Source organism: Pelodiscus sinensis, chromosome 1, assembly GCF_049634645.1.
Source record: "Pelodiscus sinensis isolate JC-2024 chromosome 1, ASM4963464v1, whole genome shotgun sequence".
Taxonomy (NCBI): domain Eukaryota; kingdom Metazoa; phylum Chordata; order Testudines; family Trionychidae; genus Pelodiscus; species Pelodiscus sinensis.
In genome coordinates, this window is record NC_134711.1 from 133,825,293 (window position 1) to 133,841,656 (window position 16,364).

A 16,364-nucleotide genomic window follows, 5' to 3' on the forward strand; every position below is an offset into this window, starting at 1 on the left:
CATGTGGACCATTGCAAAGTAGCCCTAGAACCACTCTTACATCATACCATCTTCTGTTGCAGCTGTGCCTTTTAGCTCCCCTCGCCCCCAGCAAACATGCTTACATGATTTAACAGTTTGTGATAGATTAGTTATTAATCACTTCAGTTAATTTTAACCCTATGTTATCACTCCAAATACTAACAGCCTTTACAAAATTTACTGCTTCAAACAGGCCTTGCTGCATACAAAACATATTTAAAAGATGCTTTTTATTAGACAATGCTGTTTTTCATGTTAAACTATTTCCAAAAACCTTTATTTGAAATAATTAAACATTGCATATTTAGCAAAAGAATATGAAAATGTTAAATTGAGGAGGGGAAAATCAGGGATTTGTGTTTCTTTAGATAGTCAGAGGCAATATCTAAACTTCATGCAGCCACAAAGCCATGGCTTTTGTGTGTTAATTTTTTTATAAGAGTATGCTAATATAGTGAACAAAAAAATTCATTGCAGTATTTCAGAGCTTCAAATAACAAGGAGGGGATATTCAGCTTGTTCTTTCACGCAGGTCCTTATTCCAGAGATTTTGTTTTTTTAAACTTTAATTCTAAATGGAGGGTATATGATATTGGCACTTTACAAAGCTTAAATTAAAATCTCCATGATGGTACAAAACGAAACCTGTTTTTTAAAACTTTCCTTGGATTGCATTTTTATATAAACTGTTTTTCATATTTTGTATAAATTTCCTTTTAAGTTTGCCTGTGTGTATTTTGTACAATTATTTGCAGATGTTTTCCTTTAGGCAAAACCTTAAAAAGAAAGCTAGGCTATGTCTACACTCGTGGCTCCTTTGCACAAGAAGGAACGTCTACGCCTATTACTTTTCAGGAAGAACGGCATTGCACAAGAGGACTTTTCTTGCACAAGAAGGCAGTGTAGACGCTCCTTCTTGCGCAAGAGCCTCTTCTGAAAAAAATGGTGGCTCATTGGGTATGCAAATGAGGCTTGGCGATATTCCACGCTTAGCCTCATTTGCATATTACTCGTGCAAGAAGCCGCGAGTGTAGACATAGTCCTAGTGTATTTTTGAGAGTATTTTCATATTATACTCTGGCAATTTTTATTTCGCTATAAAACTCATATTACTACAGTGTTTTTTCATATTGGCAAAAATTAAGAAATTCCTGGGTTTAGGGGAAAATCTCTCTTAATTTACAGGTTGTCTTTTATAAGTTAAGTTGTTATTTAGGGCTTGCGTTTTTAACCCGGGGTGTCAGGTTTTAATCTTTATCTTAGATGAGATGCCTCTTTGTAAGAAAAAAATGAGGTTTAATGATTATTTTGAAAGAAGGGGTTTATTTCAAAATAACCACATCTGCACAGCATTTTTCATCTCAAAATAAGGTACCATAAAATCTCGAGTATAATGCGCACCTATGTATAGCGCGCACACTGAGTTTATCATGATTTTAAGAGTCTAAACCCGAACTCCTATGTCTAATGTGCATCCATTATACAGGAGAACGGGAGGGAAGGAACGGGAAGGAAACCTGCCCCTTGCCCAGATGCCTGCACGCCGAGCTGGCGCCTACCGGGGGGGCCTCCCCTGCCCAACTGCCCGTGCGCCCCCTCTCCCTGCCCAACTCAGGCCTGCCCCCCCAACCCCGCCCAGCTTGTGCCTGCCGAGGGTGAGTTTAAAACTTAAAAAAAACCCTCTTATAGATAATGCGCACCCCAACTTCGATGCTAACAAAAACGGAAAAAAAGTGTGCGTTATACTCGAGACTCTACAGTATTTATGCAAATGAAGTGCAGGAAATTCAAATCCGCGCTTCATTTGCAATTTCACTTGGCTGCATTTGCATTCCTCTCTCAAAAGAGGAATGCAGTGTAGACATACCCTCAGAGAATGCCCCCAGCAGCATTGGTTCTCCTGCTCCTCACAAGGAGTAAGAGAAGCTATTCCAGTGCTTCACCACTCTCCTAGGGAAACAGTTTTTCCTAATAACCAACTTAGGTGTATCCCGCTATAACTTGAGACCATTGCTCCTTGTTCTGGCGTCTGTCACCATCCTCTTTGGAACCTCCCTTCAGGAAGTTGAAGGCTGCTATCAAATCCCCCCTCACTCTTCGCTTCTGCAGACTAAACAAATCCAACCCCCCCCCCAGCCTTCCCGTGTAAGTCATGTGCTCCAGCCTCTGAATCATTTTGGTTGCCCTCCGCTGGACCCTCTCCAATGTGCAGTAGAGGCCGACCCCAGATCCTCTCATCCTGCAGCACTATTAAAGACTTGAGTGTCTCTCTGCTCCTCCATCTTTGCTCAGAGAGAACACTCCTGGGCCAGAGACACAGGAAGGGTTGGACAAAGCAACCGAAGAGATTTTTGAAAGAACGAAATATGCAAAGTTTGGCTAAACAAATAACTTAAATGCATGTTAGGAATGACCATGCCATGTAAAGAGGCAAATATCGAAGCAGGGAAATGCTTTAGGGAACTCAAACTGCTAAAATTAGTAGCAAATGGAGTGAAAGTGAGAAAAGAGCATTTCAGAAAATATTTCCTAGAGAGCATAGGGCTCCCAGACTGTAGTTTGCCAAAGGGAAGTGAGCAGGAAGTCCCACTAGCTGAGGCACTTAAGGCAAGTAGTATATAAATCCCTGGAACATGCCGGTCAGTCCCAGGAGAAACCCCTTGTTACAATGATACACACTGCGGGCAGTTGGCACTTCATGGAAGCAGCAGGGATGGAACTTTCCAAGCCCTCAGCCTTCACCACTTGAGCCATGTTAGCAGCACCAGGCTCCTGGCACAAGCTGAGTATTTCTGTTTCCATCCCGCCCGGGCAGAGCACATCTACTCTCCCCCAGTCCTTGTGACAAGCGAGGAACAACCCCGCACTCGGGGAGCTGCTCTGGAAATGACGCAGGCTACCAGACACAATGGTGAGGAGCAGATATTTCCCCCAACTGCGCTGCAGGGCAGAGCCCTCGCTGGACGGACACGTGTGGGTTGGTCTGAGAGGTCCTGTGTGTAAGGCTGTGATCTGGGGCTGAACAGGGATGAGGGGAGTGGGGACAGACAGGCCAGGAGCCATGGGTCAGGTTGATAAATTCATTTATTTGTGAGACTCGTTTCCCTTTCCTGGCTGCTGTTTCCTCTCTGTCGACCCATCCAACCACCTCAGCCTGCGCAGGGCACAAGCCGGGGGGATGCCGGAGGCTCGGAACACGGCTCCATCCCTCACACGTTGCTCTGCTCGACTCCCGCTGTGAGGGAAAAGGAGAGGGAGTGGATGGGGGAGAGGGGCTATAGAGGAGAATTGCTGCTCCTCCCCCAGGCTGGGCACAGTGCCAGCACCACACCCAGGGCCGGGAACGGAGCCCGGTGCTGCCAGAGCTGCAGGCCAGAGATCCCATGGCCCTGACCTCTCCCCTCAGGGGCAGGGCTCCCTCACTGTTCCCACCTGGGGAGAGGCAGCACAGGATCCAGCGCGGGCTGTGTGAGCCTAGGGGGTAGCGGGAACCACTCCCTGCTGTGCCCGACTCTGCAGAGCGGTCACGTGGCTGGGAGATGCCCAGCTGGGAGGGACGTGGGGCCCTTGGACGCTGGGTGCCATAGACATGCTGAGGCTCAGCTCCGACCCTTGCTTTGGGAGCGAAGTGCTGGCTCGTCTCGCCCCTTTGTTCCAGTGGGACCCAGCGCGGGATGGATCGAACCACCTTATCCAAGAACCAGCAGTGCCCAGGGGAGTGAAGGGGGCTCCCAGCATTGGGACTGAGCAGTTGCCTTTGCGTCAGCACCAGGGGAACAGAGCCCAGAGCAAGCGCTGCATGCTGAGAGCCTTCCCTGGGCCCTCAGACCTGCAGAACAAGGGCTGGGAAAGGCTCAGACCAGGGGTGGGGAACCGAAGGCCCAGGGGACAGAAGTAGCTCTCGGCTTGCCTGGATCTGGCCCCTGAGACTCAGGGCTCCCCCCACCATTGGGGAGCTCATGCTGGTGGGGGGGAGGGGTTGTTTCTTACCTGTGTGCAGCCCCTGACTGATTTTTCTGTGGGTCAATGGTCCCCGACCCAAAAATGGTTCCCCAGCCCAGCTTAGGCCTTGGGGAGCCCCTGCTGAGTCCTGCTGGGGGGGACCCTCCCGACCCTCCCCTCTCGCTCTCCCGCCCTTTGGTTCTTCCATTTGCTCCCTGACTCTTCCTCTCCTGCGCCTCTGGTCTGTGCCAGCAGCAGGCAGCTCAGCCCCAGCTGCTGGGGAAGGGGGAAGGATCGAAGCTTTTAGGGCAGGCTGTGGCCTCAGGTTCCTATTCGATCCGACCAGGCAGCCTGTCCCTGAAAACGCCACAAAGCAGCAGCCCTGTGCGATGGCAGGGACCTGCCAGCTCTGCCTGGGCTGGAGCCCTCGCCCGGCCTGGGAAGAGCCTCTCTCAAAGCACCGCAATGACGCGGCTCCAGGGCAGCTCCAGTGGGGCAGAAGGCAGGTGTGTCAAGCGGGGGCTGTGTGTAGAGCAGCCACCCCCCGAACAGGCAAAGGCGCCGTCAGAGGGGGAAGCTTCCGGCTCCGGCTGCACGGGGCCGCGCTGCCTGGAGATGAGCAGCACAAGGGAGGAAACGGCGCTTCATGCGCTACCTTTGCTGCAGGGGGCGCCGTACTCCGCGATGGCAAATTCATCTGGAAGACACAAGGAACGGGAGATGTGGTCAGGGCTGAGACCCAGCCAGGGCTCCTCGCTCGCCCCCAGCCCTGCGGCAGAGAGCTGGCACCGCACCGGAGAGCTCAGGGGAGGGGCCCTGTCTCCGAGGCACTGGGCGAGCCTCAGCTGGGCTCTGTGGGAGGAAGGCTGCAGCGCAGCAGCATCTCCAGCAGGTCTGTGCCAGGTGTCCCCTGGCCCTTCGCAGGGCTTGTCTGACGCACGCCAGCAGGGCTGCCAGCAGGCTCTGGTTTGTCACCTGCTTTCCTACCTGGGGAGGCTGAGGAGCAAGTGTGCCTGCCTCAGGTCACACGCAGAGCAGGGAGCCCAGGGCAGGATCTGAACCCGGCATCCTCCCAGTTCCCTTTGGCTCTCATGTACCTGGGCTGGCACCTTCTCTGTGCTGTGCGGGAGGGCTCTGGGACCTCGCCCACTGCCAGGGTGCGAGCATGAGGCCAGAGGAGGATGTGCCCTTGCCCATAATCCCTGTGCGCCCCACATGCTCACTGGGGAGAGGGGAGACACTGCTGAGATGGGCCTGTTGTTTCTAGAGCTGAGAGCGGGTTGCTGTCTCCATGGGCCAAGCCAGTGTCAGGGATGGGGGTGGCAGGGCCCTTCGGGTTGGAAGCAGGAGGAAAAGGGAATTGGTTTTGCCCTGGAGCCTGCCTGGGCAGTCACTGAGCAGAAAGCCCTCCCCTGAGGTTCTCAGGCCTGTCCCCACGCTCTGCAGGCAGCACCGGGGAGTGGGGGGAGATATGTTGATGACTGAGATAACAAGACCAAACACAACCCTGAGCACAGAGCGTCCCCCTGTGGCATCTCCCCTGCCTGTGACAGGCCCATGGGGCTGACGTCCCCCCAGCCCTGCCCCCACACACCCGTCTCGTAGTAATCGTAGACTTTCACCAGCGCCGGCTTCAGACTCTGCACAGGGAAGTCCTGCTCCACTGCGAAGGAGAAGCTCTGAGTCACGTTGCTCACCTGAGGTGGGGAGAAACAGATGAGGCTCAAAGTCAATTCTTAGGCACCTCTCCCCTCTCTTCTCCATTTCTCCATCCCTTACCCTGCAAGTCCAGCCTGCCCCTTCCCCACCCCTCCCGCCAAGCTGCAGGGCCTGGCAGGGATTGACCTGAGAGAGGAGGAAGAACCCAGGGCTGGGGGGAGAACAGGGCCCTGGCTCTTTATGTTGGGGGAAGTTGCAGGAAGTGCAGCACAGAAATGCTGAGGGATGGTGGGGCAGCAGCAGTTGCGGGGACCACTTGGGTTTGTTAATCCATGGCCTGGCCGTTCCCCCCCTTCAGTGCCTCTATCAAAGGTTTGTCGGGGGTGACTCTTCCCACCCCATTCCAGCCCTGGGTGGCTGCTCACCTGCTCCATGTACAGCAGCACGTGGTTGGCGCTCAGTTCTGTGCGGTGGATATGGTGCTTTCCTTCCAGCTGCCAGGGGCCAAGGGAGAGAAGAAGGATGTTACTGATCCCCCTTTGGACCACCCAAGATGCTGAATGGAAAGCTGAAGTAATCTCAGAATTGTTTGCAAGTAACTTTGAGGTCCTCTGAAGGATGGGTGTTGTCCCCCATGGATTGGGTAAACACAGCAACTATCTTTATAATGGGGAACCAAGATGACTCAGGAATTCAGAGACTAGTCAGGTTAACATTCAGACTTGGAAAGAGCAGAAATTATAAAACTGTCTACCTGTGAGGACCTAGAATGTAACAGGGTTACAAGATGCAATCAGCATGTATTTGTCAAGAAAAAACAGGTACTTACTTTCATAACTGTTGTTCTTCAATTGATTGCTCATGTCCATTCCACTTAGGTATGCATGCGCTATGTGCTCTGATTGTTGGAGAGTTTTCCCTTAGCCAGCAGTACCCGTCCAGCCAGCAGGGGAGCCCTCTGGAGTGGCGCTGCTATCTCAGCACATTTATATCCCTGCTGCACCCTTCATCTCCTCAGTTCCTTCTTGCCGGAACGCTCTGAAGCAGGGGAGGCGGGTGGGATGTGGAATGGGCGTGAGCAACACACCTCGAAGAACAACAGCTACAAAAGTAAATAACCATTTTTTCTTCTTTGAATGCTTGCTCATGTGCATTCCACTTCGGTGACGCCAAGGCTAAAACCATAAATGAGGGTCCACCCATAGTGCTCTCATTCGCCTGGCCAAAGTAATGGCCACCAGGAAGGACACCTTCCAGGAAAGGAGCAGAAGGAAGCATGTTGCCAACAGCTCAAAGGGGGGGGGGGGGACCTATGACTCATGTGAGAACCAGATTTAGGTCCCAAGAGGCTCATGCACCCGGGGGTAGACCCTATCCAACCCCCTAAGAAAACTGTGCACCATGGTACACCCATGGAGTCTAAAACTGCCACTGGGCTAGGTTCTGTCACTGCAGATGCCAGGTCTGCGATTGGCCTGAGACACTATCATGGTGCTCGTGGTGCTGGGAGTGAGACTGGCTCCAGGACCTGCATCGGCATTGGGAGTCCGAGTTGCACTGGGAGCAGGAATGAGACAGCGATGCTCTGGACCACACCAACTCTGCGTCAGAATCCATCGAGTAATCGGACTTCAGCCAGGGTGGGGCTAAGGCTGGACCTGGGGAATCGGTGCCTCTCCACATGCCAAACCACGGACGCTGGCTTGCCCGGGTGCTCCACTGGCAGTGGGGACATCAGGTGCCCTGCTGCCATGTAATGGGCTGCCGAGGTGAGCGTGCTAGATGCCGAACTCTCCTGTATCCCTGCAATAGCAGGGCTACCAGTACTCAAGGACCCATCGGTGTCGATGCAGAAGTGAGCGCTGGGGAATGCAGCACCACACAAGACACCGGGGCCGAGGGCAGTGTGGGCCTGCCTGGGTTTGGAGCCGATGATGAGGCATGGGCCCGAGGCCGGCTGCAGCACTCTGGAAGGGGCAAGGACGAATCAGCAGTCAGCTCGATCAATTCCCACACTGCGTCAAACATGCCTAGAATGGAGGGACTTTTGACCGGAACCGGCTCCTACACTGCACTGCGGCTCTTAGTCACACTCGACTGGCCAGGAGCAGCAGACTTCATGGCCGGCATGGGTGCGACAGGGTTCTCCGACTGGGGGTGCACTGCAGGCGCATGCTGAGGAAGAGACCTGCCCTTCTCTTCTTGCGCAGAACCAGTGCGCCTCAATACCGACAGGGCTCCTGAAGACCCTGGTGCCTCCTGCACCAGGGCAGTGTGCTGTGGGACTCCAATGCCATGTCCGCTGATGGTGCCAGGCAAAGCGCTGACTCCATCAGCCGCCCTCCATCTTCAAGCACAAATCTGTCGCGCTGGGTCCAGGGTAGATTCTGCAGTTAGCTGGGACTTGGGCCTTACCCAGACACTTCAGGAACAAATGGTGTGGGTTGCCACAGGGCATGCTTGGAACAGGCAGCACAGGGCTTAAAGCTGTGAGGCCTTGGCGTGCGCTGTGGGCTGGGAGGGAAGGGGAAGCAACAGCGGAGCCAAAACCCAAGCAACTTATCTAACCCTATCTAAACAGGTACTTAGCAGGAGAAGAACAAAGGGATTCAAGTAGGTGCTAACTAACTCTGAAGACTTATGAGAGCATGCTTACAAACAAGGGAGAAGGGGCTCCAACAACCTTCATGGGCGGCCAGTAGGGGTATATATGCACCCATATAGAGGCGCCACTCCAGGGGGCTCCCCTGTTGGACCGATAATCCAATAATCCGAGCATGTGGCATGTGAACACCTAAGTGGAATGGACATGAGCAAAGACTTGAAGGAGAACAAATCATTCCAGACCAACCTCATGTTCTTCTCTGGGAGGATTACTGGGGAAGCAGCAGTCAACATATATCTTGACTTGTATAACGCCTCTGACACAGTCCCACATGACATTCTCATCAGAAAAGTCAGGGAAATGTGGTCTAGATGGAATTACTGTAAGGTGGAGGCAGAAGTCATGGAAAGACCATATTCACAGATGTTTGCGGTTACACCAGGTGGGTATATCTAAAGGGGGTATGCAGTCGTTAGTCCTGGGTCTGGGACTATTCAATATGATCATTTCACATGAATAGTGGAGTGCAGAGTGTACTTATAAAATCAGTGGATGACACCAAGCGGGGAGATCTGTAAGCAGTTTGGATAGGGTCAGAACTCAAAACAACCTTCCAGATTAGAGAATTGGCCTGAAAGCAACAAGATGAAGTTCAATGCAGATAAGTGCACAGTATTACACTTGGGAAAGAAGACACGATGCATGACTGCACAATGGGGGGATGTGGGGAGGTGGCAATACCGCCGAAAAGGATCAGGGAGTTAAAGAAAATCATACATTTCATATTCCTTAACAGTGTGATGCACCCCCCTCTCATGGGATCTCTACCTTGATGTGGTGGGGGGCTTGCTTATCTCAGGGACCTTCAGAGCTATGCCGGCGGGATCTTACTGCTCCTAGTAGGGCCAGGCTGGACAGGTTGATGGATAGAGACCAGACAAAAAGTGATTCCCTGATCCTCCAGGTTGGGGGTTGGGTGATGGGCTAACAACTCATCCCCATAAAAAAATATATTACGTTACAGAAACCTCTACATCATTCAAAATCAAAACCATCTCAGTCCAGGGAATTCCAAGGGCTTCCTCAGTGGAGGCTTATGATGTACAACAGTCAAACCCGGAAGGATGCTGTCGTGCCAATGACCCTTAGTCGATCCCAGATGCCCCTGGAGAGTAATCTGCTTTCACATAAGAAACACGTGATGATTGGCATGTGGAATGCAAGAACGCTGAGAGAAAAAGAGAGATGTGCACAAGTGGCAAAAAAAATGCAAGCGTACAAACTCTCCATCTAGGACATTTGTCAATAAATGTCTTAGACACATTCTCCAGCTAAAGTGGTACAATAGAGTGCCAAATGAAAACAAGCGTTAGAATGGATTCCAAAGGGAAAGAGGAAAAGGGGACGTCCCAAATAAACATGGTGACGTAGCTTCCTGGATGAAGTAAAAGCAGCTGGCTTAACATGGGATCAAATCAAGACTATCGCTAAGGATTGCAAGAGATGGAGAATGATTGTGGAGGCCCTATGCTCCATTAGGAGCCCAAAGGACTAATAGATAGAATAGATAGTGATGCACTTCCAAAAAATATGACACTCATTCTGGGGTGTATTACCAGGAGTGTCATATTTAAGACATGGTATGGGATTGTACAACTCTGCTTGGCTTTGGTGAGGCCTCATTTGGGCTACTGTGTCCATTTCCAGGCTCCGCACATTAGCAAAACTGTGGAGAAACTGGAGCGAGTCTAGAGAACAGCAACAAAAGGGGTAAAAGGCTTAGAAGACCTGGTAGGAAAAATAAATAGTGGGCGTGTTTATTCTTGAGAAAGGATGATTGAGGTGGGATCTGAGAACAGATCTGAGCACTGTTAAGGGCAGTTATAAAGAGCCTGGTGAGCAATTCTTCTCCCAGTGCACTGGGACAGGCTTCTGAGGGAGGCTGTGGAAGTCCCAGCACTGGAGGTTTTTAAGGACAGGTTAGACAAACACCAGCTGGTTTACATGGTCCTGCTTCTGCACAGAGGGCCCTTCAAGTCCCTCCCAATCCTGGAGCTCTGTGATTCTTCACTGGTGCTTTAAGGGCAGAGGCTAATCTGTACTAAGGCAACACAAACTGCATGGACTGAGAGGGGATGTGTCCTAATTTGAGACCTCTGGAGCTGGGATTCTATCAAGTGCAGAATCAGCTCATGTCTGACCTGTCCCCAGAGGGGAGGGCTGATGCTGTGAGTGGGGATGGGGCTCTCAACTCCTCAGGCGTCATTAATCTGCTAGGATCCCACCTCAGGGTCCTGGAAGGGTCACCGGCCAGCGTCTGGGCCTCTCTGAGGAGACAAAGGACCTGGGATGGGCTAGGGAGTTGCAGGGGGGAGAGGGGTGCAGGGAGGTGGGGGCTCCTTGCTCTGTCCAGCACCCTGAGAACTCAGCCTGACCTCCCCTTACAGGAGCGCTGCCCCCTGCAGGGGAGAATGTGAGGTGCCTCCAGGCAGGCTCGCCCGCTCTGTGCATAACAGGAGATTACCGAGGGGGAGCTCAGGGGGATGGGATGGGGCAGGGGACGAGTGGGGCATCGGGGAGGGCCAGAAGAAGAGAGGGGATGAGAGAGATGGGAGACAAGGTGGCCGGGGGAGGGGGAGAAGGCTGATACTGATGAAGGGAGTATGGAGGGATCAGTAAAATGAAGGATTGGGGTTTGGAGCTGATTGCAGGCAAGGGACCCTGAGGTGCAGGGGCCCATACACAGAATGGGATGTTACCTTCTTCACTGAAGGCTTCACAGGGATGAATCCTGACAGCATCTTAACGTCGACGATGACCATGTTGGAGATGGGACGTTTCCCTGTGTAGCTGGAAGACCAAGCAGGAAACAAAACAAGGTTTAATACAGCTCAGCACAAAGCTGCCTGCAGAACCCCCCTTTCTGCCTGGCTACTGCTACTCCAGTCCTGGCACCTGGCTCCCTGCTTTGCCACTACCTTTAGTTCTTGCACTGCAGTTCAATCCTCCTGCGATTCCCTCCCTGGGATCCCCACAGCCCTGCCAGTGCTTCTCAGTCCTGCCTTGCAGCCAGCGGTGCCGTTTAAGATTCTGGTGGTGGGGGAGGGGGGCAAACTGTAATGGGGGGAAGAGAGTGAGAGCATGGGGGGGCAGATTGAGGACAGCAACTTCAGCAGTGTTACTGAGCATGCTCAGTACCAGCCAAGCAGCAAATTGGGAGAGGGAGGAGGAGAATGATCCCATTCACCCTCCCCCCATACACATACATCACCTCTTTCTAGGGCTACCAAAGCACTGGAAAATTCTAGGTTTTTTTGCAATTTAGCAATTAGCTGACAAGAGCACTGTATCTAATCCGTATAGAAAAGAAAGAAAATGAAATAAACATTAGAACCATGCAGCTCTAATATTAGAATGTTCTGATAGCTTGTGGCAAGTCACTTAAATGTTATTCTTAACATTTTAATATATATTCTTACTTTGTTACTAACTGTGCAAGGAGAGACAGGGAGATGCTGTCAGGACTCTTGGGATATGTCTAGACTGCATCCCTCTGTCGGCAGAGGGATGCAGATTAGGCAGGTCGACATTGCAAATGAGGCAGGGATTTAAATATCCCATGCCTAATTTGCATAAAAATGGCCACTGCGTTTTGCCGACTCAGCACTTTGTCAGCACAAAGCGTCAGTCTAGAGGGGGATCTGTTGAGAAAGACAGCCTTTTTCAACAGATCCTGTAAACCTCCTTGCAGGAGGCATAAGGGATCTGTCGAAAAAGGCTTTCTTTCTCGACAGATCCCCCTCTAGACTGCCGCTTTGTGCTGACAAAGTGCTGAGTCAGCAAAACGCAGTGGCCATTTTTATGCAAATTAGGCATGGGATATTTAAATCCCTGCCTCATTTGCACTGTTGACCTGACTAATCTGCATCCCTCTGCCGACAGAGGGGTGCAGTCTAGATATACCCTTGGATTCTACCTCTAGGGACATGACAGAGGTCTATAAGATCATGAACGGTGTGGAGAGAATGAAAAAGGATTAAATGAAATTAATGGGCAGCAAGTTTTAAACAAACTTGAGGAAGTACTTCAAATAATGCACTACCAATATGTGGGATACTTTGCCAGGAAATATTGCAGAAGCCAAAAGTTAAAAAAAAATCTGTAAACTCATGGACGATAGATTTACCAGTGGCTATTAGTGAAGATGGTCAAATATGCAACATCATGCTCTAAGTGTCCTAAACCTCTGACTCTCAGAAAGTGGAGCTGGATGACAGATGCATCTGGCAACAGCCAGCGTTGGAAGACAGGATACAGCGCTAGATGGACATTGGTCTGGCCCTGTATGGCTGTTCTTATCTTCTTATGACCAAACTACCTTCTCTTCACCATTTATAAGGATGATAAAGTATATCTCCTTTTTGTACTCTGCATGGAGCTGTATTAATTTTTGATGAAATAATTTCATTTGAGCCTAGTTGACAATTTTGAGTCGTGATTAATGTCAAATATGCTGTATGTGGAAAATCTCTTGTTTTAACGCATAACATGAAATGTTTATGTATAATATAAGAACGTGTGGAGAATGTCCCTCCAAATTTAGAAGAATATAAGGGATTTTGTTGGTTTTCATTGTAAATTATTGTTGTGGTCTAACATTAATAGGAATTGTCTGTCACATGAAAGAAGAAATGTTAAAAGATATAAAACCGGGTATAACTTTGTGATAATGATAGAAATTACTTAAGGGGGGATCCAAATTAATACTGGGGGCTAGAAATGAAATACCAATGGAAGCAGCAAGCAAATTGAAACAATTTAAAATTTATGCATTCACTGGGCATGTGTCCAATAGGAATAAGATGCTGCTGGCCCACCTCTTATGAGCCCTAAAGCTAAGTCTGAAGTGACCATGTGCTCAGGAGAGTGGACTGAATCCAACATAAGAAGCTGCAGGACCCTAAGTACAACCAACCATTGCATCAGCTGTGGGGAAAGCCTCTCCCCTATTCCAGAGTTAAGAGGATAAGAAGAATGGGAGAGATTACATTTCAGAGACTGTACTTCTTCTATTATTTAATATAAATAACTGAAGGTTATGTTGCTGAATCTAGACACTCTAGTGAGGCATTATACAACCACATTTTAGATTTTAACTCTTATACGTTCAAGCAAGTTGCCCTAAGACAGTGTTCCCCAACCTTTTTGGGTGGCGGGCTCTGCGCAGGGCTGCCGGGCTGCCCGGGTGTGGAGCCACACGCCTGGGGCAGGGCCACCCATGCATGCGTTGGGCGCCGGGGGCAGGGGCCGCGCACTCCCGGGGGCGGCACTAGGCAGGTGCACATAAATGCCCCGGCGGGTGCCATGGCGCCCGCGGGCACCACATTGGGGACCACTGCCCTAAGAGAATTTGAAAAAGAATTGTTTTAAGCAACTGTTTGTAATATTCAAAACTTATTCCTTTGGACCAATCCCGTTGAAGAGTAATAGCCATACTCTTAAAAGAGCCTTAAAGATAAGCACATCCTTGGAACTGTGATCAATATGTTACTGAGAATTGAGATCATAAGTAAATGTATGAGCATCTTAGCAGTTTGCATTTTTCTTTGATCTAATGGCTTAGCTTAACTCTAGTCTGTGATGCTGCTGGCAGGACACACAATTGGCTGTGTCTACATTGGACTGTTGAATTACTGGTTGTACATTAATATGGCTGTGGATGAATGAATACATTGTCATGTGGTTTAAAATAAGCAAGTGAACAGTATTTCTCAAATTGGGACAAGTTAAAAGCTGACCTAAAACCAACCCAGCACTGGAACTAGTAAGGTAATGTTCCCTGGACCTAACAAAAGGGGTTAGCCTACTGGATTCTCTTCTGAATTTGCAAACCTTTCTGCTTACAGTACCTAGCTCCACTCACAGATGGGGAAAGCTGAGCATGTGCACAAGTGTTTGCAGCATCAGGGCCCAAAATTTTATCCATTAACATTTTTTCCAGTGTTGGTGTAAAATCTCTGTCACTTCAGATCCAAACTGGTTTAGTGCTAGCACTGGAAAGTTATCTCAGTAGCAATTGTGAGGGTTTTTTTTAAATAAACTTTCAAACCAAAAGGAGCTGAAAGATATGTCTGGTCTACTCTACTGACCTTATATCACTGTAACTCCACTGAATGTGCAACAGCAGCTGGCAGACTGTAGGGACTCATAAATAATAAGAGAAATATTTATATTGCCTCTATATAAATCCATCCAATATGCCTACGTCTTGATAGTGCATACAGAAGTGATCATCCCATCTCAAAACAGATATTGGATTTAGAAAAAGTGTAGAAAAGGGCATCAAAACGGGCATAAAACAGCTTCCATATGAGGAGAAATTAATAAGATGGGGACTTTTCAGCTTGGAAAACTAATGGGGGATATGATAGAGGTCTATAAAATCATGATTGGTGTGGAGAAAGTAAATAGGGAAAAGTTATTTACTTGTTCCCATAATACAAGAACAAAGTTTCAAAGAAACAAAAGAAGTATTTCTTCCCACAACACACAGTGAACCTGTGGAACTCCTTGTCAGAGATGTTGGGAAGGCCAAGACTTTAAGAGGGTTCAAAACAGACCTAGATAAATTCATGGAGGATAGGGCCATCAATGGCTATGAGCAGGGCTCGACAATTAACGTAATCTACTCGCCTGTGGCGCATGCGCAGCACGTGGTAGCGCGCAGCTGGCGAGACTGGCTTGGCGAGCCTTGGCTATTAGCCTGCATGGATAGGGATGATGTCACTACCCTTTGTTTGACAGAATCTGGGTATGGGCAGGTCACTTGTATTACCTGCTGGGTTCATTTTCTCTGAAGCACCTGGCATTGGCCACTACCAGAAGACAAAATATTGGACTGAATGGATTATTTATTTTACCCAGCATGGCTGTTATGTTCTTACCTTCTAACTTTGTTGTTAAGGGGTATGAAAATCTACACCACAAACTGTAGTTATACCAGCCTAACCCCTCTATAGACAATGCAGTGTCGACAGGTTAGCTACTTCCGTCAATATAGCTACACCTATCAGGGAGGTGGATTAACTATGTCAAGAGGAAAGCTATATACCATTGACATGGAGTGTCTTCATTAATGTGCTACAGCGGAGCAGTTGCACCTTGCAGCATGTTAAGCATAGACATGTCCTTAAACCTCCTAAGCCATATTTGGCCATCTAAGGGTGGGCTTTGTAAAATCACCCAAGTGATATTGGAAGACAAGTCGAACTGAACTCCATTTGCAAATTCTGAAGAAGAAAAATGGCCGGGTCAAAGTATTCAGCTCCTGTGACTGGGGACAGTTCGCTCTGTGGGATGGTGGTGGCGGCTGCAGATATAGGACAGGGACTGGCCTGCCTGTCTTGTATCTGAGTTAGTGTTGCTCTCACACAAAGGCTATTATGCATGTGCTGACTTGTGGTTTCCAGCCTCAAAGAAAAAAGCACAAGACAATATTTCTACTAATTTAGGGGTAGGAGTGTAAAGAGCTGGTAACATAGAAATACAAAAATCAGTCACTGAAAAGAGCAATTGCGATTACAAATTATCACAATTTAAAGTAAAAAAAAACCCCCAGTTTTCGTTGTTAGAAAAATACGTTTTTTGGTGGCTCCCCTCATTTCTGAGGACTCCAGGAGCAGCTCGTCTCCAGCCCTACAGCTGCTCTCGAAGGCCTGGCCCTGCAAGGAGAGTTACCTGATGTTTATGGCAATGTCAAAAGTCTTGTGAGCCCTGGGGCTGTCACACGTCTGGGGGACTGTGTGCACTTCCAGTGCGAATGGCGCCTCGTCCGGCTTGGGGAGCACATTGTACCTGAGGCTGGTCTGAAAGAGAATGCACAGTTCTGTGTATCCATCTCTTCTCCTCTGTCTCCTTCACTCAGCTCAGTTCCATTCTTTCTTTATCCCCTTTCTCTCTCTCCCCAGTCCCCAACTCTCTCTGTCCAGTCTCTTTCTTCCTCATTTTCTCCTGTCCTTCACCTCTTCCTCTCTTTTGCTTCCCTTCCCTCCCTTCCTCTCTCCTCCCCAAACCACCCCACCCTGCCCTCTCCATGGTATGAGATGGGCTCCCCTCAGCAGCAGCCTCTCCCCCGCCC

General features: G+C 49.5%; 1 protein-coding gene across 2 annotated transcripts in view; it reads right to left on the reverse strand.

Moving 5' to 3' along the window:
- Positions 1-3,087: 3,087 nt before the first annotated feature.
- LOC102443957 (alpha-2-macroglobulin-like) overlaps positions 3,088-16,364 on the reverse strand; it is a 64,588-nt gene continuing 51,311 nt past the window's right edge. Inside the window, exons 31-36 of one of the 2 annotated variants that reach the window (XM_075902349.1) lie at positions 15,965-16,092; positions 10,987-11,077; positions 6,048-6,116; positions 5,558-5,660; positions 4,619-4,660; positions 3,088-3,256 (exon numbers count right to left, since the gene is read on the reverse strand). In XM_075902349.1, coding sequence (XP_075758464.1) covers positions 3,231-3,256; positions 4,619-4,660; positions 5,558-5,660; positions 6,048-6,116; positions 10,987-11,077; positions 15,965-16,092 — 459 coding nt within the window. In that variant the 3' untranslated portion in view covers positions 3,088-3,230. Of the gene's footprint in view, positions 3,257-4,607; positions 4,661-5,557; positions 5,661-6,047; positions 6,117-10,986; positions 11,078-15,964; positions 16,093-16,364 lie in introns of those variants that run through there. The other variant, XM_075902356.1, reaches the window with a different exon arrangement.